The 25,195-nt window shown below is 46.0% G+C and overlaps 1 protein-coding gene and 1 long non-coding RNA gene across 3 annotated transcripts in view; one reads left to right on the top strand and one right to left on the bottom strand.

Annotated features, from left to right (window-relative positions):
• Positions 1–1,452: 1,452 nt before the first annotated feature.
• Positions 1,453–24,485, bottom strand: LOC121142728. The gene is made up of 2 exons (XR_005879784.1): positions 24,093–24,485; positions 1,453–1,776 (listed from the first exon to the last, which is right to left on the bottom strand). It is a non-coding gene; the product is annotated as an uncharacterized LOC121142728 (long non-coding RNA).
• Positions 10,157–25,195, top strand: part of Btbd16 (BTB domain containing 16) — a 44,199-nt gene continuing 29,160 nt past the window's right edge. Inside the window, exons 1-7 of one of the 2 annotated variants that reach the window (XM_040752946.1) lie at positions 10,157–10,406; positions 12,002–12,060; positions 14,356–14,504; positions 18,909–18,982; positions 20,420–20,563; positions 22,845–22,934; positions 24,269–24,383. In XM_040752946.1, the coding sequence (XP_040608880.1) occupies positions 12,043–12,060; positions 14,356–14,504; positions 18,909–18,982; positions 20,420–20,563; positions 22,845–22,934; positions 24,269–24,383 (590 nt within the window). In that variant the 5' untranslated portion in view covers positions 10,157–10,406; positions 12,002–12,042. Of the gene's footprint in view, positions 10,407–12,001; positions 12,061–14,352; positions 14,505–18,908; positions 18,983–20,419; positions 20,564–22,844; positions 22,935–24,268; positions 24,384–25,195 lie in introns of both variants that reach the window. The other variant, XM_040752944.1, reaches the window with a different exon arrangement.

Here is a 25,195-nt window from a genome sequence, read left to right as displayed (position 1 = left end):
GACATCTTTTCCTTTCCAGGACCCCCACGTCTACTGCTTTTTCTTTTATTTTCGCCATTTAAGGTAAACATTCTCATTTCTAAAAAGATGAGTAATACAGGTAAGTAAGATGTCCTAATCTCCAAACCAAGAAACTACAGGTGCTGTGATTTTGGTCTTCCTTGGCATGTGAAATATTTACCTCATTTTTGCACTGTGCTACTTTCAAGGTATTTATCTGTTTGCTTGTGTGTTTATCCAGCAGTCTCAGTGTTCCATTCTCTTAACTTTTTTCCCATGCAATACTGTAATGTGACTATCATGTAAACTCTTTTTTTAGTAAGATAATTTTAAAATGTATATTTATGTATATTATATTCATTTTTACATTATATATGTATATACATGTATGTGTGTGTATGTGTGTGTGTGTGTATTGCCAAGCTGTCTAGAACAGTGGTTCTCAACCCTACTAATGCTGTGAGTCTTTAATACAGTTCCTCACATTGTGGGGACCCCAACCATCAAATTATTTTCATTGCTATTTCATAACTAATTTTATTACTGTTATGAGTCATAACATAAATATCTGTGTTTTTCAGTGATCTTAAGCAACCGCTGTGAAAGCGTCATCCAGCCCCCAAAGGGGTTGTGACCCACAGGTTGAGAACTGCTGTCTAGAATGTCATCAGAACAGTTGCCCCCTTTATTTTGGATGATTACAAGGTGTTGTCCAAGTCACAGAATGATTATTCCATAGAAGCTTCATCGGAGATGACTGATAACGCTCCTGTACCTGGACAAGGGCCTGCTGGAAGTTTCATGGGGTTTATGACCCTACCCTGGACAGCAAAGTTAGTGGCTGTTGACTGGACTATCACGTCAGGGTATGGTGTGGTGTTTGAATAAGAAATGCCCCCCTTAGGCTCAGGCATTTGAATACTCGGTCTCCAGTAGGTGGTGCTGTTTGGAGAGGTGGTGGGAAGACGCAGCCTTCCTGAAGGAAGTTCATCCCTGGCGGGTGAGCTTTGGGTAAACCTTACCCCACTTGAGTTTCACTCACCACTATGTGCTTGTGGTTGAAGGTATGATCTCTCGCTCCCTGCTCCTGCCACCCACCGTGCCTGCTGCTTGCAGCCACATCTCCCACCGTGGTGGGCTCTTACCCCTCTGGAATGGTAAGCCAGAATAAACCCTCTTCAGTTGCCATTGGTCGTGGTGTTTTATCAAAGTTGCCATTGGTCATGGTGTTTTTTTTGTTTTTTGTTTTTTGTTTTTTTTTTGGTTTTTCGAGACAGGGTTTCTCTGTGGCTTTGGAGGCTGTCCTGGAACTCGCTTGGTAGTCCAGGCTGGTCTCGAACTCACAGAGATCCGCCTGCCTCTGCCTCCCAAGTGCTGGGATTAAAGGTGTGCGCCACCAATGCCCGGCTGGTCATGGTGTTTTATCACAGCAATAGAAAAGCTACTAATACGTGTGTTCCTAGCAGCCTTATTTTTTCTTTTTCTCCAAAGGGGATACATTATATGCAAGGAGATTCCATTTTTTACAGATGAGAAAAACATATCCCCAAATCAACTTCCTCTTCTGCATGCTCATTGTTTGTTCCTCTTCTCAGTCGGGCACGTCTCAGCTACATCAGGTTTCTCTGTAGCTTGCGGGCAGCATTTCCTTCATCTCAGCATCCTTATTTTCCTAAGATAGTTTGTCACATATGTAGGGTTGGTCCATATCTCTTCCAGGGCCTTTGGAACATCATCAAATAACAGACCATGATCTCCTTTGCTTTGAAGTGATACCTGGAACAGAAAAAAAGAAGGTTAATTCTTGAACTTGCCTTTTGTTTCCTCTGTAGATGGGATCTGTGTGTTCATTTTTCCAGAAGGGCTTTATTTGCTTTGCCACAACATCTTATTATTGAGACAGGATCTGGCTAGCTTCCCACTTGCCATGTTCATAACCTTGAACTCCCTGACCTTAAACTCCCAAGTTCTGGGATCGTAGATGTGTGCCACCATACCCATGCCTAGCTTCCTATGTTTTTGTATTTTATTTCCTTTTCTTTTTAGTAGACCTGCTCTAGTATACAGCCCTGCTTTGAAACTCTGGAAGCTGATGGAGGCCACTGGATGATTCTGTGTTCTTCCAGACAAACTTGCACAGAAAGTCTATGGTGGTATGGTTTCAATGAAAATGACCCCCATTGGCCCATAGTCACTATTAGGAGGCAAGGCCTTGTTGGAGTAGGTGTGGTCTTGTTGGAGGAAGTGTGTAACTGGGGATAGGCTTTTAAGTTTCAGAAGCTCACACCAGGTCCAGTGTGGCACTCCCTAACTGCTGCCTGCTTATCAGGATGTAAAATTCTCAGATTCCTCTCCAGCACCATGCCTGCCTGCATGCCACCGTGTTTCCTGCCATATTGTCTATAAATTAAATGTTTTCCTTTATTAGAGTTGCCATGGTCATGGTGTCTCTTCACAGTACTAGGAACCCTAAAACAGAGGTTGGTACCAGGGACTTGGGTATTGGTATGGCAGGCTTGACCATGGTTTTGTTTGGAGGAATGTAAACTTTGGGACTTTGGATTAGAAAAACAGTTGACTTAATGGGCTATCCTAGTAGAAACATAGGAGACAGTGGTGCTGAAGGTGATTTGAATTGTGAGGGCCTGGTTCAAGAGGTTTCAGAGGAGAAGAATTTTAGTATATGGCCTAGAGTCTGTTATTGTGATATGTTGGCAATGAATGTGGCTGCTTTTTGCCCTTGTCCAAAAAATCATCTTGAGGCTAAACTGAAGAGTTATGGATTACCAGCTTTGGCAGAGGAAGTTTCCTGACAGCCTAGTATTGGGTGTTGCTTAATTATTAGTGGCCATTCTTGTGCAGGTTTATTATGAAAGGGAGCAAGCTGAGCAAGGAAAAATACAAAATGTACAGCTTGAGAAGAAAATGGGCACCAGAAAATGTAGACAGATTTTTTAAAAGCCTGATGATGCTAAGTGAAATAAAGGGAGTAGTGACCTCAGAGCAAGACCCTATCCAGCTAAGTTCCTTGTGAAAAAGAACTAAAGAAAAGTGAAAATGAATTAAAGAAAAGTTTAGATCCAATAGTGCATGTCAGATTTCAGAGTTCAAGGTCAGCCTGGTCTACAGAGCAAATTCCAGGACAGCCAAACTTAGGCAGTGAAAGAAACCATCAAAAACAGAGAGCTGGTGAAGATGTATTTGAACAAGGGGGCCATGTTCCAGCCCCAGGAAGCAGCAAAACTTGGCAGCTTCAGCCACATAGTTCTGGCTTTAGAGTCAAAGATAGAAGAAAGGAATCTCCCTCTGTGACTACAGAAAGCTACTGAGGCCAGGCATGTGCCACGGGAATCCCTGTATGGAGGCTTAGAGAGGCCGTTAGGTGAAGCTGTGAAGGCCCCAAGATGTTGGAGATGCCAGAGCTGTGGGACACCTGCTGGGTTAAGCTGCTAACAGGGAGTGGAACCAACCCAAGAGAAAGAAGTGTGTTACAGTTAACAAAGCTGAAAGGAGTTAGAGATCTGAAGAGTGTTTTGACCAATCAGACATTGAGATATAGAGTTTGGAGTTTGCTCATCTGGTTTTCATTCTTGCTTTGGTCTAGTGTTTCCTCACTGTGTTCCTCCTCTGCATTTTGGAATGATAATGTATATCCTTAGCCTTTATATGTTGGAAGTATGTGATCTGTTTTTCATTTTGATTTTATAAGGGATCACAGATAAGATATTACATGAATCTCAGAAGAGACTTTGAACTTTGGACTTTTAAACAGTGCTGATACTGTTATAGACTATAGGGACTTTTGAAGTTGTACTAAATACATTTTGCATTATGATATTGTTACTAGTCTATGGGAGCCAGGGAGTGAGTGGATGTGGTAGTTTGAATGAAAATGACCCCATAGGTCAATAGGAAGTGGCACTGTTAGGAGGTATGGTCTTCTTGGAGTGGGTGTGGTCTTACTGGAGGAAGTGTGTCACTGGGGGTGGGCTTTAAGTTCTCAGAAGCTCAAGCCAGACCCTGTATGGCACTCTCCTCCTTCTGGCTGCTGATCTGGATGTCTACCTCTCCAATACCATGTCTGCCCGTGTGCCTCTATACTTCCCACCATGATGATCATATACTAAATCTCTGAGCTATAAACCAGCCCCAGTTAACTGTTTTCCTTTATAAGGGTTGCTGTGGCCACGGTGTCTCTTCATAGTAATAGAAACCCTAACTAAAGCATGTGATGTATGTTTGGTCCTTAGCCGGTGGTTCTATTTTAAGAGTTTCTTAGAAGGTGAAGCCTACCTGGGAGTGTCCCTTTGAAGGTTATACCTGTAGGTCCCCACTCATTTTCTTTGCTTCCTGTCTGCCATGAGCTTAAGTAGCCTTTGTGACATGCTTCTCCTGCTATAATGTTCCTGCCTCATCACAGGCCCAGAAGAATGGAGCTGCTCTTGATGGACTGAATCTCTGCAAACGTAAACCAAAAATGAGTCCTTTCCTATTTGCCAGACATTTTGATCTGACTACAATGGGAGAAGTCCATCTGAGAATGCTTGGTGTCTAAGAATCTCTTTTTGTCTAAGAATCTCTTGCCCACATTCAGTTACTTTTCCTTGGGGACTCTGTGCCCATTGACTCATTGGCTCCAGCACTCTCTGTAGAGTTCAGTGAGCTGCAATCTGCAGTAAATTATATATCAATAAGTACTGCCAATTGTTCCTGTGAGTGGCTGCACAACATTCCATGGTACCAAGTAAATAACTATCCTGGGCATGGTGGGCATTTAAATTGTGTGCGGTGTTATGCTATTGTTCTGAACTACCTGAGAGTCCTTATATACCTACTTCTTTAAGAGGAATAATTTTTGTTGATTGGTTTTGAGGCAGAGTCTTACTATGTGTCCCTGGTTGGCCTGGAATTCACTATGTAACCAAGCTGGCCTCAAACTCACAGAGCCACCCACCTCTGTCTCCCAAGTGCTGGGATTAAAGGTGTACACTACCACATTGAGCTCTTAATTGTTTTTGCTTTCATTTTTATATGTGTATGATTGTTTTGCCTGCGTGTATGTAAGTGCACCGTGTGTATGCCTGGTGTCCATGGGAGGCCTGAAGATCCCCCTGAAACTATAGTTACGGGTGGTTGTGAACCCCCATGTGGGTACTGGGAACCAAATGCTGGTCCTCTGCAAGACCAGCAAATGCTATTAATTATTGAGCCATCTCTCTAGCCCCTAAATTGAATTCTTTGGTTGACTCACCTGAGCTGAAGATGCCACTGTGTTCCAGACCCCAGCTTCTTAAACTGAGTCATGATTCCATATGGTTTGTATAACTGAATATCAGGGTTGCGAAAAATTGGGCAATAGTAAAAGATTTCTGAATTTGCAATGCTCAAAAAGTGTATTAAAAATCACGTGCGTGGTGAGTCCTAGGCATAGTTTCTGGCTGTCTTGCTGCATTTCACATCTCCGTGGCCTGGGTTCTGAACACAGAACATGAGCTGTGTGACTGCGCAGGCCATCACACCACCCAATGCCAGCAACACTACCTGCAACACCTCGGCTTCCATCTGAGGCTGCTGTGTGTGATAAGTGCTGCAACTGCAAAGTTTTCTGCTCTGATGGCTTCATTATGGAAAACGATGGCTTTTATCGTTTCCCTGCCATCACTTCTCAGAATCCAAGTATCCGATTAGCATTTGGGAGGTTGTTCTTTTAGAATGCTCAATTTTACATGGAAACTGGATTGTTAATTTAGGCTTCTTGAAATTCCACTAAGTGGATTTTGGCATGGGATTAAGGACAGAATTTCCAATTTTCTTCAATGGCCATTGTACGTTTTGTCATTTTGTACTGTGTGATGGTATGTTCTCAGCATTGCTGTTTATAAAATCTAAATATTGACAAATTCTGAAAAACATTGGAGATACTCTGACTCCTGCAGTGTCAAGTATTAACCACCATCTCATTTTTCTGTGAAATTAAATAATCATACCTTCTCATTAGTGTGCAAATTTGCTTTCATCTTTAATAAATGGGAAACTATGTCTACCAAGCAATCGTTTCAAAATAGACTTCTTCGTGATTTATTACTGGTAAATGTCCTAATTTCTATGCCATTTATGTCCCCATAGACAGAGGAAATTATTGCAGGGACACAAAGGGATTCTTGCTGACGCTTTATTACCAAAGATCAGGTTTTGATTGTAGAATAAGGATAAGTCTGGTTAGCAAGATAGTTCCGCTGGTTAAAAAGAACTTGCCAGGCAGCCCAATGACCTGAGTTCAAGCCTCAGAACCCATGTTAGAAGCCCCTACTCTAGGCAACCACTAGGAACACTGAGTATAGTTGGGCAGGTTGAATGTAATTGCAGTAAAGCAGGAATTCCACCAGGGGGAGCTGCAAAGCATCATAGAAAAGATTCAGAAAGTATAGGAAGAGGGAGGCAGGGCTACCATTAGAGGCCAGGACTAAGAGACACTTGATCCTTGCTGTGGTTCAATCAGGTTCAAGTTTGTCTGTGCCAGGCATGCTTACAGACTGGTCTCAGTTCTTTTTGACCCACCACAATTCAGGTGGCATGTCCAATGCTGATGGCCTGTGACACTGTTTATGGCCAAGGCCCACTTATGAGGCCCAGCCCCGCTCTGGGGTTTCAGGGGCTGTCCTTTTGCCTCTCCCCAGCTGCCAAGAAGTCACATTGAGATGTCTTTTTTTTTTTCCTTTCTGAGACAGTCTTATATAGCCCAGGTTAGCCTCAAATCCATTATGTAGCCAAGGATAACCTTGAACTTGTTGTCTTCCAGCATCTACCTTCCAAGTGCTGGGTTTCATATGTCCTATTCTATGAAGTACTGGAGACTGAAATCAAGACTACACTTTTTTAAGGTTTAGGACACTTATTGCTTAGACGCCTTCCAGAGTCGGTACCTGTGCTGGCTGGTTTTGTGTCAACTTGACACGAGCTAGAGTCATCTGAGAGGAGGGAGCCTCAATTGAGAAAATGTAGGGCATGTTCCTAATTAGTGACTGATGGGGGAGGCCCAGCCCATTGTAGGTGGTGCCATCCCTGGGCTGGTGGTCTTGGGTTCTATGAGAAGGCAGCCTGAGCAAGCCATGGGGAGTAAGCCAGCAAGCAGCTCCCCTCCATGGCCTCTGCATCAGCTCCTGCCTCCAGGTTCCTGCCCTGTTTGAGTTCCTGTCCTGACTTCCTTCGGTGATGAACTGTGATGTAAAAGGATAAGCCAAACAAACCCTCTCCTCTTCAGTTTGCTTTGCTCATAGTGTTTGATCATAGTGGTAGAAACCCTAACTAGGATAGTGCCTATACATGACTACTCCCTGGCCGTCAGTGTATGTAGAATACACCCTATGGGACATATGGGCCAACCCCCGGTCTGCCCTCTGCCGTTCAGCCGGCTTGGTCGCCTCTCTTCACTGGCGTTGCCTGCTGGGATGCAGTGCTGTCAGGTGAGAGGCTGCAGGGAACAGCTGTGCTGACTCCTGCACCACACGCCTGACTGAGGGACTGAGCGGCATGTTCCAGTCACCTGCCTTCTTCTTTGAAAGGCTGAAGGATGGAATCCAGACAACACAGAGGTGTGAGACTGAAGTAAACCTCCTCGGGAAGACGGGACAAAGACGGCCATCATCAGGGTCCTCCTGCCTCAGCATGTCTTCTGGTACAACAGGCTCTTCTACAAGTCCAGCCGTCTGTGCTCCCTTGAGGCACAGCAGGCTTCTGTCAGAGTCTTTTGCTTGCTTGCTTGCTTGCTTGATAGACTGGCTTCAGACTCCTTGTGTAATCAAGGTGACTGTGAACTCCTGCCTCCATTTCCTGGTGTTGGGAGTACAGGTCTGCACCCAACAGACCTGCTCCAAGAGGATCATTTTTCATCTCTGGTGAGATAATACATCTTTCTTTATGGTCAGGTTAGAGGTTCATTTACTGTTTTGCCCGGGCTACGCTTCCCTCTCCACATTTTAGTTTTAGGTGCATTTATGCACTTGTGGGGTGGAGAGGTTGTCTGTGTGTATACATGTGTGTTCACTTGCATGAATAGCCACCTCTCTGTCTTCATGGAGGGAAATCCGTCACCAACAAGCCTCAGGAGTGATTCTCTGGCCTCACACCCCATTTCTGGAGATGTCTTTGCCTGAACTTCCCCGTCACAGGAGTTGTCATGTTCTCTGTAGGAGCTTGCTCAACTGTGTCTGCAGCATAGCGGGTTCTGTGACACTGTAATCAGAAGCTGACTCTGTCTCACCAATCCTTCAGGATTCAGAACATGCCCAGAGAGGCAGAAAGCAGCTCCCTGGACATTCACCAAAAGCTGGAATCCTGGTTATGCATCCCCCTCCTCCTCCCCCTCATTGCCCCCCCTCACTGCCCCCTCCACGCCCATAGGCTGAGTCCTAGGGGTGGGTCATTGCCATCCCCAGCAAGTGGGTGCCACCAAGTAGAATTTCCAGGGAGGGGAGCCAGAGTTCTTTTCATTTATGTGTGTTTGCTTTTTTACTGTGGCATACTGCTCAGCTCCTGAGAGATTCATGGAATGTGTATGCTGACAACTCTAGGGGTGAGCTGAAGGCTCTGAGTTCTTGAGTTTAATTGCTACAAAAAGCAATCAACACAGTCAAGGCCAAAAATTGGGCTCAGGGTTGATGGGGACTGTGACATGGGACACTTCTCTGGTGTGGCCACTAGGAGGTGCTCAGGGATTTTTTTCTCATAGCCAGTAGCCCCAGAAGCCATATTGAGATAGGTGGGATGTCAAGAGGTTCAGGTTCTTGTATTTCAAATACCTTAATTAAAATCATTTATAAAGCCCCCCCCCCGTTCCAGAGAAAATGTACATGGGGGAAAATTTGGGGTAAAGGGGAAGCAACATAAGGATGGCAGATATGTCCTTCAATGCTTTTGCTGGGGCACCACACACACACACACACACACACACACACACACACACACACGTCACTCAGTCACATCATGGTCATGGCACTGGACTGGGAGGGAAGCAGCAGACAGACTCAAGGTCAGAGAGCAGGTTGTGTGTACTATGATGGGGAAGGCAGGGAAGGCACTAGAAGAATGTGTGTAGCTTGTCCCCCAGCAAAGGAACACAGCCTGATTGCAAGTCTTGTACTTTGAGACACTAATGTCTGTCATAATGGCTGGTTACACTATCCATTACTTTCCTCCACATCAAGAAACAGTGTCACCATTATCAATAACACATGGGAGTTGGGGGGGGGGTGTTACACTATCCATCACTTTCCCCAATATCAAGAAACAGTGCCATCATTATCAATAATCCACTTGAAGCCTGCTTCCACCTGGATACACTATAGGACTGTGGGTGGACCCTGAGCTGGGCTCCTAACCCCTGCCTGTAAAACAAAGTCAGTGCCCTGAGCCTGTGTTCTCTGTCACCAAGTTCTACCACTGAGCACCACTGCCTGACCCCTCCTTATATGCTGGGATGACAAAAAGCAACAGAAGATTTTTGGACCCCACCTCAAATCTGTGCTTCTTCTAATTCGTTTTTATTTAAATTAGAAACAATCCCCTGCATACCCACCTGAAGCCTGCTTCCAGTGGATGTAGGCGGAATCCAGAGGGTGGGAGTTGAGCAGGCAGGCAAATTCAGAGATGCCTCCAGTGGACATTACTGGGGAACTTTTACCTTCTACCCTGGCATCTAATGTGAAAAGTCTTAGTCACATCCTTGACTTACAGATAATTCTTAGGAAAAGTCACCCATTAACACGGTAATTCCTTGGGGTAGTTTCAATAATGTAAAGCATGTTTTCTTTTATTGAAATGTTTTGTTCAAACACTTCTGGTTACAGAAAGCTAGAAACTGAATACCCCAAATGCTGGAGCTGGGTAGGACCTAAAGTGTTTCCAGTGGAAGGAATTAAAGATTGGAGGATGGACCCTTCAGGAGGCTCGGGTGCTATAAGGTTATTGATGTGATCCCCTGGATAAATATAGCCCTGCTGCCACCAGAGGGAGTCTAGAGGAAGCTCACGATACCCATTGGTCTCGCTGAGGAGCTGTCACTCACAGTCTGTTTTATGACAGCCTTGTCTCCCCTCAACCAATAGCCTGAAGCCTCAAGCTGAGCTGACATCAGAACCCAGAACAGGAAGTCCTTGGAATCTGACTGCTGTTACCGTGGTACCCACAACTACCCCAGGGAGCCAAAGGCAAGGCTCCCCCAGCAAAGCATCTCGGCCCATAGGAAAAAGGGGTGAGCCCCAGATGTCATGAGAGCGTTCAAGATTCAGGCTCAGAAGGTGCCCAGACTCCAGTTCTCCCGTAATTCAGAGTTCAGTGCAACGATTGCTCCTCTGCTCCACACGCAACCTCTGTGATCATCTCCCAGTGGGCAACACGACTTCAGAACTGTAAGTGGGACTACTACCTCACACACAGCAGAGACCAAAGGCTCGCCTAGTGATGGGAGCTACTTGCACGTAGTTCCAGTAGAGCAGGGAGGCAAGTCAGAGGTTCCTGGTTGGGAGCTGAACAGACAGCTACCTCACCAGAGGACATAGGAAGCAACAACCAAAGCCCATAAAGCACATATCTCCCAGTGAGACATAAAGGATAACAATATGTTTTAGTTCCATTGAGGTGCCCTGGTGTTCAATGCCAGCTAGTAAGACAATGAGTAAAAGAAGCAGAAGTTGGGCAGCAGCCTCTAAACTGAAATGAGCCTTCTGCAGAGAGGGTCCTGGCAGGAGCATGTCTTCATGTGCTGACCAGCTCTGCATGAAGTCCACATGAAGCCCCTCCTCTCTCCTTACATGCCCCTGGACCACACTGAAGACTCAGAGTTCTTATCTAGAACAGTGGAAAGTAGACGAGGGTTTTAGGCTAGGGAGCTGGAGGTCATTCTGACTTCTGTGTGAAAAACAGGGCAGAGAAGCAGCTATGTATCCCCTGGAGGTGGGGCAGACATGTGGAAACCCAGCCATGAAAGAAAACATGAGCGTGCATGAATGTGTGTGTGTGTGTATGCATGTGCGTGTATGCATATGCGTGCGCACACACATTGCTGTGGATTCAGTCTAGGGCTATGCACTTGCAGCTCTACCACTCAGACCCAGTGCCACCTGGGTTACTTTGATGTATAAGTTTTTAAATGAGAATCAGTCTGTGATTGTCCTCCATCCATCAGCATCTTTCAGGCAATCCTTCCCTCCTGTTCATATATATATATATATATATATATATATATATATATATATATATATATATATATGTTTTTTTAGCATACCATTAGTCAGATAGGTTTCTGTTGCTTGTAACCAAATTGCCCTAGTGGTGTTCAGAACCAGCAGAAGAATGAATGCTGTCAGTCCTCTTCCATGGCCCTTAAGCCAAGGTAATCATAAATCCGCTGAGCTCCAGTACAGCCCTGACTCTACCTGTTGTTGGGGGCTAGTTGGTAAAGCCCCCCTTTGTCTCCTGATCTATGTTCACCTGATACATCCCACCCTGTTTGCAGTCATCATTGATCATCATCTTGACAGCGGGAGAAGTCATATCTCTGCTGCCCCATCTGAGATGTTTTTCCAACATGATAGCATAGATTCACCCACAGATATGCCATTTAGAACTCAATTCCAGCACTTGAGAGGCAGAAGTAGGAGGATCTCAGTGAGTTTGAGGCCAGCCTGGTCTACTGAACAAGTTACAGGACAATCAAGACTATCCCACAGAGAAACCCTGTCTCCAAAACAAACAAACCAAGAGAAACCAGGCCAGGGGACATAGCTCCAGACTAGAACTCTTGTGTAGTATGAGGCTCCACATTCAACCCCAGAACAAACTAACAACAGAAAGCCTAGATACCATCTTGCTTTGATACATTAAGGTTTTCTCATTATTCCTTTTACGGTAAAATAGACATTCTGTAGAAGTCTCCTCTACAATATTCTGATGAGATGCTTAGGGGTGTGTTAAAATGTTCAGCTCTAGCTCTTTTGTCTTCCAGATACTCATCTGTTTCCTTCCGTGTCATCTCCACTACCATTCATGAAAATGTTGAATCCAGTAAGTAGATCCTTTCACCAGAAGGCAGGTAATGGCAGGGCTGAGAAGATAGTTGGTTGTTCAAGCAAAAACTACAGTTGTCGCCTCAAAGGGGATAGCAGATAGTTTATTCTGGAGACAAATAAAAGTTATCTCTACTCAGGAACACAGATTTAGGTTACTTTAAAGTCCATTTTCTGACATAGTAACAGTTTCATGACATTTTATATTAACAGAACACAGAAAGTTATAAATCAATACACTGTCAATTATAAATCAATACACTGCCAATTATAAACCAATACACTGTCAAGTACGCTGCCATAAGGTAGGTAGGTCACACCCATATAGGGAAATCTCTGCCACGGGGGTGTGTTAACTGATGACATTTTGAGATAGGCTGTTAATACATTGCAAAACGTTTCACCTGATAGTCACAAGGATGTGTCAGACACAGAAGGAATGACTAGTAAGTGGACTGAAGATAGCCCAAGATAAATTGTAACTAGGCTCTGGACCTATAGCATTCCAACCTCTCCACAGTCATTGAAGTCACCATCAATGAATCAACCTCATAGAAATTTCAACATAAGGCATATAGTTTCTTTCTAGGGAAACTTTCATTCGCATGGCTCAGTCAATAAGTGCTTGTCATGTGAGACTGATGACTTGAGTTTGATCCCTCAGCACCCATAAAAACCTGAGTGTGGGTGGAGCACCCTTATTGCTGGGGGTGGGAAAAGACAGGAGAATCCTGGGGCTTTGCCAGACAGTTGTTCTTGCTGGATTGATGAGCTTGGGTTCAGCGAGAGACCCCTATTCAAAAACTAAAGCAAAGGGTGATAAAGGAAATATCCAGTGTCAGCCTCTGACTATGAACACACAGTCATGCTCAGAAGCATTTACACATGTGTGTTGATGTGTACACACACACACACACACACACACACACACACACACATACACACACGGCTTGGGAAAGCAAGCAGCACAGGGTTACAGTGGGATTCCAATGTTTCCACAAGGGCCAGGGCCTGCATCACTGAGGACCTCAAGCTTAACTGACTGACTACAGGAAAGAGTGAGTCCAGGCAACATTGTCCAGAAACCAGAGAGCAGCCCCACTCCTGAGCCGACCCTTGCTGGTGCCTCACTACAGCAGGACCACAACTGAACCCAATTCACACCTAGCTAGGCAATGTGTTAAGACACATGTCCCAAACTGTTTCATTTTATCCTCTTAATAACTCTAAAACTTAGGTGATATCATCATGATCACCATCTTTGTCACCATTACTGTCCCTACCATCACCACCAATACCAATATCATACCATCATCACAAGCACCAACATTACTGCAATCGATATCACAATGACCACCAAAGTCACTACCACCATCATCACTGGCATTGCCACCACTATCATCACTATTAGCATACCCGATGAAAGGATAAACAAAATGTGGTATAGTCACTCAATGCAATGTCCTTCAGCCTTGAAACGGAAGGAAGTCCTTGGAATGAACCTTGGAAGCATAGCAACTGAAAGGAGCCAGACACAAGGAGCCAGACATTGTGGGGTCCTACACTTAAAATACCCAGAGTGGGCTGAGCGGTGGTGGCGCACGCCTTTAATCCCAGCACTCAGGAGGCAGAGGCAGGTGAATCTCTGTGAGTTCGAGGCCGGGCTGGACGACAGCCTCCAAAACAATACAGAGAAACCATGTCTCGTAAAAACCAAAAGAAAAAAAAATCCAGAGTGAGCAAAGCTACAGTCAGAAAGCAGTTTAGTGGTCCCCAGCAGTGGGGAGAGGGTGATAGATGGGGAGCCTGGCAGATACAGAGTCCTTTAGTGGGTGGTGAAGATGTTCTAGAGCTCGAGAGAGGTGATGGTTGCATAAGAGTGACCTGTATGCTATAAATGAATAGGATGGTTAATTTTGTGTTGTGTATTTTACCAAAAAGAAAACTCACTGTTCATAGTATCTCTCTGACTGATGCTAGGCTAAGTGCTCAAAGAACAGTACTTGAAGCACAATAGTATGCCTACTTGTAGAATCTTAGCTACCTACAAAAAAACAACTGGCCTTTTTGTCACAGGCCACTCTTCTTCCAGACCCCGAATTCCAAAGTACTTCATAGTTTGAATCACAGAACACATCACCTTTATATTGAGAAGATGCCCCGTGACGGATACTAGCCAGGTCCAAGAGTTCACCAGAAGTTTAAAGTTTGTACTGGTTTTCTTTGTGCTGTATAGTCTGGGAAAGATGCCATTTGGGTGAAGTTAAAGACTCTTCTCTCTTTGGTCAAGCAGCGCAAGACTCGATTGGAGCGCAGGATTGTGGGTGCAACCAACCGGTGGCGTTTTCCCCAACAGTATTTCTGTGGGGACCTGCTGGCACTCTCCCAGATGTGCAAAGTTTTGAACATAGACCTGGACGAAGCTCTGAAGAACCCAGACAGGTAGGAAGGGTCGATGTCCCATGGTAAGGAATGGCCACCCAGGAAGGGAAGGGAGGTGCTTGATGGTTAGACCATGCTAGCTAGATAGTTCAGGCATGTCTATAAGGAAGCTTCACTAGAAGATCATACACAGGCATAGACAGGGTCTAAAGTGACTTCTTGCTCTGACAAGGTCTGCTAGTAGTGACTAAAGAGCAGCTTTTTGGGTCCCCCATCAGATTTTAAATTCATCATCCAGGGACCACGTGATCTCTTGAAAATGCACCGTGGCTAAGTGTTTTGATGTGAATTCTCATGAATTCCCATTTCTATCCCGGCTTCTCTTCCCCTTCTGTCTGTTAGTTAGTAGTCTTAGCATCCGGCTAGAACTCACTTCTCCATTGTGAATTCTACCTGTCTGGAGGACACAGAAATGGACCTAATTACAGAAGGCTCCTTCACTTCCGGGTGCTGCTGTCCTGCCTTAATGCCACTAATAAATGAATCAGTTCTGTCTCATGCATTCATGTTAAGTCCACCTAAGCAAAGGCTGCTCCCTGGAGCAGTATCTGGCACGGAAGATCTTCTGGTTCCGTGTTTGCGGAGTGACTGGTCAAATGTGACCTTTAACCTTTGGCTAAACCTCACTGAGCCTCACTTTCCTCATCTGTGAAATGATGATGATGGAAACTCCCTTGAAAACTCAATGGATGAATAAGTCTGGTACATTTCATTAGGCTGTGCTATTAGTCTTGGTATTATTCTTACTAACAGTAGACTCTGAATAAATTGAACTATTATCTTGGTGGAGTCTGCCATGGTGTGGGGGAAACAGGTTTTCTTTCACAAACATGGGATTGCAATTCTGTCTTTATAGTGGGAATCGATCCCTGGGATTTAAAGGTTCTATTTTTTTCCTATTTACTTATTTTTTTATATTGATAGACAACATTTAATTTAGGTAATAAAGGGAGTATTCCTAATAATGTGTACCTTTAGATACCAGGAGAATTTCTGATGTCACATCCCAAGGCCAGTGTGTGTGTGTCTGGAATTGTACTGTGTAGCATACATGTGTCCCCCAAAGCACACACTGCTCCTCAACCCTACCTGATCAGTAAAGTCCTGGGCCTGTCTCTTGTATTATAATTGTAGCTTCTCCCACATGGGGTCATTGTCAACTTTGACAGGAGCCAGATCCAGCTGTAGTAAACATATTGCATCAATATGTAGTATTGCATCATATTGTAGTAAACTCAGCTTCTGTTTATTTTGGGTCTGTGGCTATGCCTTGGACAGGTCAGTGCCCTGGGTGCCATCCAGATGGCAAGTTCTACTTGTTATGTCTGTGGGTTTCCAGGGTGTGGGGGACTCTGAGGCTCACTCCTGGATACTGTGCAGGTCTCTGTGTATAGCTTCGCTTAGAGTACAGAGTAGGGTGGGGAGGGCTGGGAGACATGGAAGTATTGATTCCTTTCATACAGTCATAAGTTCTTATGTACAGATTGAATATGCTTCCTTAGATGACATTATTCATGGACAAACCTTTAACAAACACACTCAGAAATAACTCAGGCTGTCTTGGAGGGTTCTGGATACACACTGTCACTTACCCAGAGGTAAGGTGCTGCCCAGCCAAGACTTAAAGGAAGTACCCACCCACTACAGACCCAGACATGCTGGGAAGTGAGCCTAGATCCCTTCCTGATCCCTGGCTGGTGACCCTGGTTGATCTTGTCCTTTCATCCTGTCTGCAATGCCAAGTGCATATCAGAGATAGGAAGGTCATGCAGAGAGGTGAAGAGACCCCTCGATATTTTATAGGAGTACAGTTCTGGAGGGAGAGTAGAGGGCATAGGGCCTGAATTATAGGGGAGACAGAAGAGCAATCTTCAGCCAAGTGTAGGCTTAATGGTAGGGCCCCCAGACCTTCACCCTTCTACCCTGCACTGGCATCTTTGCTTTATAAGGGAAAGCTCTGAGACCAAGAGACAGGTCCCAAGGTCATGCGCAAGAAAATGGAGGGTCTGGGACCCAAGTCTGTGTAATTCTTCCCAGTAAGTCAGATTGGCGTTCTCAACACCTAAGTATCAAGCCAACATTCCCATGTGTGACTTGTTATAGGAGACTTACACATTCCTGAGACATTTCTCGAATTCCCTTTTCTCTTTCTTCATCATGGGCCACAACTTGAGGGAACAAGTGTCAGCCTATGAGCTCGTTACCTTTGCCCCCTGTCACATCTTCTTGGGGCATTTTTTCTCCTGGTGAGTGAAGAGATGGTTACACCATAGATTCTACTAGTGACCCTAAAATGAACCTGCATCCTGAGGTCTACAAAGCCTGTACAGTGAACAGCTTTCACACCCAGGAGACGCAGTGCAGCCATTTTGTCATCTGGCATCTCCTGGCTCAGCTGGCAATGGGGATGTTTGTAAGGCGGATTGAGCTCATGGACAGTGCCCTGTAGTTTCCAAAACCCATCAGTCCCATTTAAGGTGATGGCCTGAACTCTTAACCCTGCCCAGATCTTCTCAGACATGTCACCTAAGTGACTGGGGGAGGTTGAGGATAGCTGGGTCCAGTCCATCACTCCTGCTGAGTAAACAACTCAGGCTCCCAGGACTTCCTGAGGTTGAGTCATGTGCAGCCATCTCTGTCCTGGAAAGGGTGGCATGGTGTCACTGTTATTCTGGAAACGGGATCCTGCCCAAACAGCCTCCATGCACCTGGCCCATGAGAGCTTCTGAGTCACTGGAAAACAGCATTCCCAAGAGGACACTGGGGTACACAGACCAGATGTGGTCTACAAGTGTCCCTTGGCTGATTGGCTTTCTTGGGACAATCATCTTCTAACTGAATGTGTGATTCAGGTTTTAGTTTATTTCCACACTCTGCATGTAGAGTACATAGTGTCTGTGAAAGGCATTATCACTGTTGCCATTCAGACTCATAGATTCAGAGGACATAGATAGAACACTTGTACGGGGACTTGTGCCAGGCCCACAGCAGTAAACAGACACCCTGGTGTTGTGTAGAGGACACTGGAGTAGACAGGCAACCAGAAGGCATTGCAGAAGTTTTAATGGGATCTTGGAGATCTATGGGGCTGGGGATGCTGGCCCAGAGAATGGAACAATGAAGCTTTTCCTAGAGCATTAGCAAGAGCCCCTGGAGAGAAGCCGGAGAGACCTCAGCACGGGAGCACGGCCTGTGAGTGTGTGGGAGCTGCATTCAGGAAGCCACAAAAGACTGCAACCAGAGAGGCAGGTACAAGGCTGTGAGGCAGGAGCCTGCAGCTTTGCCAGTGAGTCTATGGGGACACGGTGGTGGATCCCCAACAGGAGAGACAAGATCAGATCTGTGTGGTGTGACAAGGGAAGGATGCTGTAGAGGCCAGGACGCTGGTAATGACTGGACAGACAAGAAGTAGCCTGGGAAAAGGTTGAGTAAAGAAGGCAAAGACACGTGAACAGATTGAAAAGATCATCTCATCAGATGGTGACAATGTCCAACTGGCTGGCCTGGAGGCCTGGGGGCCCATGTTCTGAGACAGGAACTGGGGTAGAGAAACAGGGTAGGGTTTGTGTAGACTGTGAGATTAATTTCCAGCTGTCCTGAGACTGGCAGTGATGTCCTAGAAAAGAATGCTCTGTGCTCTTCTCCAGCAGGTATTATGCCATTGTTTTAGAGACATTCCAAAGGAAGTGCCATTCCACAGGCAGGGGTAGCCTCAAATACCTCCTTGGTAGGTCATGCTCACCAGCAGGAACAAGGATCATTGTTTGGGGTCAGCCAGGTTGAGAGTTCAAACTCTCAGATAAATGTAATAAGGTTCTGTTTTAGTGATGGGTGCTGTGAGGATAGATGATGTGGGTTGATGTATGTTGTGGGAATGGGTGCTGTGAGGATAGATAATGTGGGATTGATGTATGCTGTGGGAATGGGTGCTGTGAGGATAGATAATGTGGGACACTGGAATGATGTATGCTGTGGGGATGGATGCTCTAAGAATAGATTATGTAGGGATGGCTGCTGTAGAGATGATGGTGTAGTGACTGATGTTTTAATAAAGTATACAATAGGATGAGTTGTGGCCCAATTTCTGAACTCTGACATGAAACACTACCACAAGTTGGTGAATAGCAATAATCATATCATGAAGAAGACACAGGTACCCCAGGTCATACAACCAAACTAATGGCAAAGCCAAAAGTAGCCATATGGATCTACATGGTCCTCTGGGTTCTATCTGGCGTAAACATTTAAGGTTTGGGGATGTTGTCCTTCTTTCTCCAACTCCTGGCTCATATAATGAGTTAAGGCATGTAGAGCCTATCTCCCACTCCTCTTATAACTGTTATAGTTGGTGAAAAAATTATTTATTATTAACCTCTGGATCTTCTGTTTGTGTTTTCCATCAAGATTATGCATTTCAAAATTCCAAAGGCTTTTCTCTGATAATATCGAGAACAGTGACATCCAAAGTGGGGAAGCAGGTGAGTTGTCACCCATGGATTCAAGCAGAGCTATGCTGACTTCATGGCCCGCCTCTGGTCCCTGTGGAAGGGAATCAGCCATGGGAAGATCTCTATTCTGTCAACCACAATTCTTATGCACCACAGTATCTAACACAGAAAAGGTGCCTGTAAACACTTTTCTATTTCAAGGAGTGGATCCATGCTCTGCACACATGTGCATCTGACACAGTAAAGACAAACACACTGGTGATAATAAGTAGCCTTTAGAAGAGTCTACACATAGCATTCAGGCACAGGCAACAGGATTTTTGTTCCTTTGTGGTTTAGCCAGTCATGATTGACATCCAGCTTGACACTTGTCCCAAAGGACTTTTCTGTGACAGGAGTATAAATCAGAATAGGAAAAAGGTCCATTGAGCCAGGTAAGGAAAGTGGGAAGATAACTGTAGTGATTTTTTTCTACCATTTGTTATGCTGGAGACTGAACCTAGGCTCTCATATGTGCCAGGCATGTACTCTGCCACTGAACCACACCACTACTCCAAAGCCAGCCTCTTAAAGGAGGGAAAGCTAATCATTTCTTCTCATCTTCAATTCTAATGGACCTAGAGAAGCAGTTTGAGAAAGAACACCAGGATAGATTAGTAATGTCTACCATGTAATGGCTTCTTCACAGCTGAGACCGATACCCAGAGAAAGCATGCTGGATCTATAATTCTGTTCCTTCCTATAACCACCCTACATATATGGGACCTTCTCTTCTTCCTAACCCAGCATAACCAAACCACCTGAGGTCATCCAAGATTTGAGGAGCAAACTCAGTTTCTAAACTCCAACATGAAATAATATCTTAAGTTGGAGAATGACAATATCAGGAAGGAGAGACAGGTACCCCAAGTCACACAGTCAGACTAATGGCAAAGCTGAGAAGCAGCAAGTGGCCTTCTAGATCATGCCTGGTTTAGAACAGTTGTCCCTTTCACCTGTCCCTCCCCCAGTTGAATCATGCAGAGTTCTCTCACCCGCCCCCGTCATGTCTCACCTTGGTGGGGCATGCTCGCACATTCGCCTGCTCTCCGATCGAGGTCTCTTAATCATCTATGACAGACACAGGTCAGACAGCCCCACTAAGGCATTCCACAGATTGCAAAGGGCTTTCTTCACAGTGCCATTTTACTTCAAAACGAAGCCCCCTAAGAGAGTCTGCTCAAGAAGTTCCAAAAGGTCTTTCTGAGAAGTTTCCAAGCCCCAGAGTTAGAGAGCAGCTTAAATGCCTTGGAAAACTACACCTTTGTTAGCCAGAGCTCTGATGGCCATAACGTTGCTCATGTCGTCCCCCTCAAAGTCAGCAAACCCTTGGCCCCACACCACACGAAGGACCAGGAAGTCACTTGTTCCTTTTATCTACTGAGTAACTATGGCAATTGGAAGGAGACTATGATTTTCTCTCCTCAGATGTGATCCTTGAATGCCTTGGCTTCAAGTGGGAACTCCACCACCCTCAGATTTTTCAGTCTGAGACCTTGGCCAAGCTTTACTTGACAGCCCTGATACAGAACTCTAAAGGCCACACAAAGGAGCTGGGCAAGATTCTGAAAGGTAATCTCCAGGATTGAAAGAGCATGGTCATTGTCTGGCCCATGGTCATCTTCATTAGTGATAAATCATGCTTTACAATGTGAGCTCACCATGTGTTGAGCCTGCTTCTCTCATGATGTGGAATGACAGTTCTCATTGCATGGCTTTGGAGCCTAGAGGAGGTAACGGGTGTGGGGCTTCTAGAACAACACCTGTCATACAGCAAGTACTCAGTGCATCTCCATTAGTATCTTTGTAACAAACAAGTCTTACTCAGCCACATTAGACACAGAGCCTACCTGCTTCTTAGAGCAGACAAAATGGGCTATGATGAATCTCCAGAAGAACTTTCTGGAAGGAAAGCATAGTTCTGAAATCTGACTTGTTTGCCCTGTTCATGGTGGCTAGAGGTTAACGTGTGTTTCTCCTTCTGTTCCCTTTCCTGATGTTATACTTTTCTTTTTCTCAACTTATCACCTTCTAAAAGAGAATTTAGGTCAGTTCTTTATTCTCTTTGCACCCTAACCACCTTGGGCCTCTCTTTCCTGGTCCATATGCCTTCAGCAGTTACAACACCAACTTCTTTGGGCAACATCCTGACTATACTCCAGATTGACTCACAAGCAGGTGAAATGGAAGGTGCATGGTCCCCAAAGCTAGCCAGCACGCTGGTCAGAGTGAGGTTGTATTTTCAGGTTGTGGAAGCAATGTCTTGTTGTTCTGCAGCCAGCCAGTCAGCCAGAGTCCCCCCTCAGTGCCCCTCCCTGAGCCTGGAGTACACTCTCTTACCTGCTAGCACCCACCAGGCCAAACAGATCTGAGCTGGCACGGAGCCAGATGTGTGACTCCCCCACAGAAGCATGGAGACCTTAGCCCCTTCTTGTGATGTCTTTTCTGTTCCTAAGCATTTGCCTCATGTCCTCTAAAACAGCACTGCACCCCTGCATCTTCCCAGAGCTCAGGGCAGACCATCACCTGAGCCATCGATGGGGTCTCTGATGACTTAGGGAAGCAGTACATTGGAAAGTCAGAGAGCCTGTGGTGGGAAAGTGGGCAGTGCCTATGTGAACTTTCACGGGTACAGAATAGTGTCTCTAAAGACTAGGTCCTGCAAGACCCCTGCTCATGACAAGGTCATATGGGGTCAAGCAGGGAAGGCCTCTCTGAGAAGGGGACCTGTGTGTAAGCCCCTAGAGAAGGAGAAAGGCAGGGAGGAATTGCCACATTACTCAGGGGAGCAAACTCAGACTGGTAAGTTTAGGACCTAGGGAGAAGTTGAAGGCCAGGAAGCTTCTGAAACCACAGGTGAAGGATTGGCCTCTGTACCAAGGGGAAAGGGTGATTTTGGAAACCCCCTCTGAGAGCCTCGGGTTTAGAACAACTCTAAGTATATGGACTAGCTAACAGTGATTGGCCTGTCCCATCCCTTCACCCAGAACTCTTTGGTGGCAGGGCTTCTCAATTTGAAAACTCATGGGGCCAAGCATTGAGAGCCATTATATGGGGTTGGTGGGATGGCTCAGCAGGCAAAGGCGCTTGTCACCGAGTCTGACAATTTGAGTTTGGGCTCTGGGACCCACATGGTGGAAGAAGAGAACTGACTGACTCCCAAGGCTGTCTTCTGACCTACGCATGTGCCATGGATACATGGATGTGATAACACTTATTGTGTGTTTGAGACAAGGTTTCTCTGTGTAAACAGTCCTGGCTGTTCTGAAGCTCACTTTGTAGACCAAGCTGGCTTTGAACTCACAGAGATCTGCCTGCCTCTGCTTCCCAAGTGCTGAGATTAAAGGCATGTGCCGCCACCACCTGGTGTAATAATGTATTTAAAAAGAAGAGAGGCATCATGTGGTTGCCGCAGCCCCCTACTCATCCTTCAGAGGTGGCCCCTGGAACCCCACTTGCTTCTTGCTCTGCCCATGCACCCACAAAAACCAATGGTTGAGGCCCACTTTGCCCTCAAACTGCTCACAGGCTAGATGGGGGAAATGAAAAGTCGGATGGAAGGGCAGAGAGCAAAAGCAAAGTCAGCAAGCCTGGCAGCACGATGCGGGTTTCGGGCACCCATTCTGGCAATGCTAAGATCACAGGGGGAAGCAGGAAGGGAGTGACACAGGGACCTCTGTGCCACTTTTCAGCTTCTTGTGCATCTCAAACTATTTTGGAATAAGTAGTCACCTCTAAAATGCACCCACCAAATAATCGAACTAAAACTACAAATGACATGTGCCAAGATCCAGGCTATGTGCAGGGTGGCGGGGCCTCATTCTCCATCTTCACACTGCATTTTCTTTACTAGCTCAGCCACCTGAGAAGATCAAAGAAAAGCCCCTTGTAAAGAAGATCATCATTTCCTTGAAGATCAATGACCCGGCAGTCACCAGAGTTGGTAATGTAACCCGTCTTCAGATTCTGAGAAGGCCATTGAACGGTCCTCCCAGAGACAAAAATGAACAGCAAAATGCGGCTCCGCCTCAAAACTACTGAGCAGGGACTAGAGAGATGGCTCAGTCAGCACCAAGCCTGCTGCATGAGCACAGGGACCCAAGTTCATATCTCTGCACACAAGTAAAAGCCAGATGTGTGCACATCTGTAACACAAGTGCTGAGTGGGATCAGGGAGGCAGACATAGGCAAGTTCTGATCAGTGGCCAGCCAACCGAGCCACAGTGATGAGATTCAGTGAGAGACACAGCCTCAAAAAAAAAAAAAAAAAAAAAGGGTGGAGAGTTATTGACAAGATACCTGACATCCTTAAATCAACCCTTGGCCTTCACACACACACACACACACACACACACACACACACACACAGATGAACAGTGCAGAGAAAGAAGGGTCAAGAGGCTGGGACACTAGGAAAAATAAAAAGAAAGAAGATCACCCCTAATGACCAATGTGGTCACTGATGAGGGGACAAACAGGAAGGGAAGGATGTTCAGGCTTCTCAGACCTGGGGGAAACTGCCCTAATGAGCTCACACCTGTAGGGTACAGGGACACCCATGAGCCTAGCCTTCTTCCCAAACAACACTTGACCTGCCCCCCCCGCGCGCCACCACTGGTCCCCATTGGCTGGCTTTCAGCAGTAGTAGACGATTCCTGCAGAATGTTCTACCTTTCCCCAGCTTTCCCAGTCAGTCATCCATGTGAACACAGTTTGCATGACATGCTGTGATAATACAGGTCTGTAGGTCAGGTGCACCGTAGACAGTGCCCTGGAGCACCGGTACATCTCACAGTACACTGCAACAGCCTGGCAACGCTATCTCAGCACATGTTGCATTTACAGGAGGCCAAGTCCATCTGCCCTGTAGCCAGACTCCAAGGGAAAACCCATCATTAAGCTCCATGTCATGGATCTAGAGAAGTGCACCCGCCTGTATGTGACATGCTTCACAGATCCAAGTAGACACATTCCTATGGGGTCATGGATCCCAGGTTAGGGAAGACCTTGGGGACATGCTGGCCTTGTGGTGGTCTGACACACAGACTCTGAAGACAGGCTCAAAAGGAGGGTCCTCATGGTGGAGATCAGCTTTCCTTACCTTCATCCTCAGCTTCTCCAGGAAGCTGCGGGTCCAGGAGGTCATCAGCCCAGGTAGTCTGCGCTCACTATTCCTCCAGGCATGTCTACCCACTCCCGGCTGCAGGAGTAGTGAGACTCCCCCAGGTGGGCACACAAATCCCACACTAATGGCCCCCCTCTGCTGCTGCTCCCCAGCCTTCGCCCTGGCCCTGAAGAACCTTTACATGAATGAGGTGGAGATGACCGAGGATACTGTGCTGGGCGTGCTGGCTTCTGCTCACATCCTCCAGTTCAACCGCCTATTTCAAAAGTAAGGATGGCAGGAGGGACAGGCCACGCTGTGCAAACCGGGAGTATCCCTAACAGCTCATCTCAGGAAGCATTCCTTCTTCTTGGAGCTCCCTTTGTACCAAGCGTGACTCAGAACCCGGTAGGGCATCAGGAAACACACTGATGTATTCGGTGTTTATGACAGCCCCTGTTATTGTTGTGCTTGTCAGCCAAGTGATTCATGATCCACGGGAATGAATTACAAGTGGGGAGATCCTACCATGGGGAGAGACCATGCAGGTCTGCAAAGCGGCTTCCCTCAAACCTGACTCTCTTACAGACTTTACCTGAGTTCATTTGGGAATAAAAACCTTCTCCATTAACGCACGCCTAAACTGACATCCTTACTTCTGCCTGCCCTCAGGCCTCTCATTTTCAGATAAAGCTTTGTTTTACTCCTGAAGATATTTTTTTAATTGTTGACAATGTTTCATATAGTCGCCGTAAACCTTTTTGAAATGATAAAGTGCAAAGATCAGGCCAGTGACTAGCCCAGACAGTAAAGGTACTTGCCACAGCCTGGTGACCTGAATTTGATTACCAAGATGCCCATGGTGGAAGCAGAGAACCAACTCCCTCGAGTTGTCCTCTGACCCCCACATGTGCACAGTGCCATGTGTATGCCTCTCTCACCCACAAAGTCAATGAGTGTAATTTAATTTTTTATATAAATGCAAAGATCAAGATCAGGTGAGGCCTTGGTCCCAGTGCCCACTTTGGGGCATGGCCTCCTTGGCTGGGCCGCTGATTGGTCTGGATGCCCAGTCGATGGGTTCCTCATGGAGCCATGGA

This window comes from Mesocricetus auratus, unplaced genomic scaffold (assembly GCF_017639785.1).
Source record: "Mesocricetus auratus isolate SY011 unplaced genomic scaffold, BCM_Maur_2.0 Super-Scaffold_4256, whole genome shotgun sequence".
Taxonomy (NCBI): domain Eukaryota; kingdom Metazoa; phylum Chordata; class Mammalia; order Rodentia; family Cricetidae; genus Mesocricetus; species Mesocricetus auratus.
This window is presented reverse-complemented; position numbering and strand designations above follow the sequence as displayed.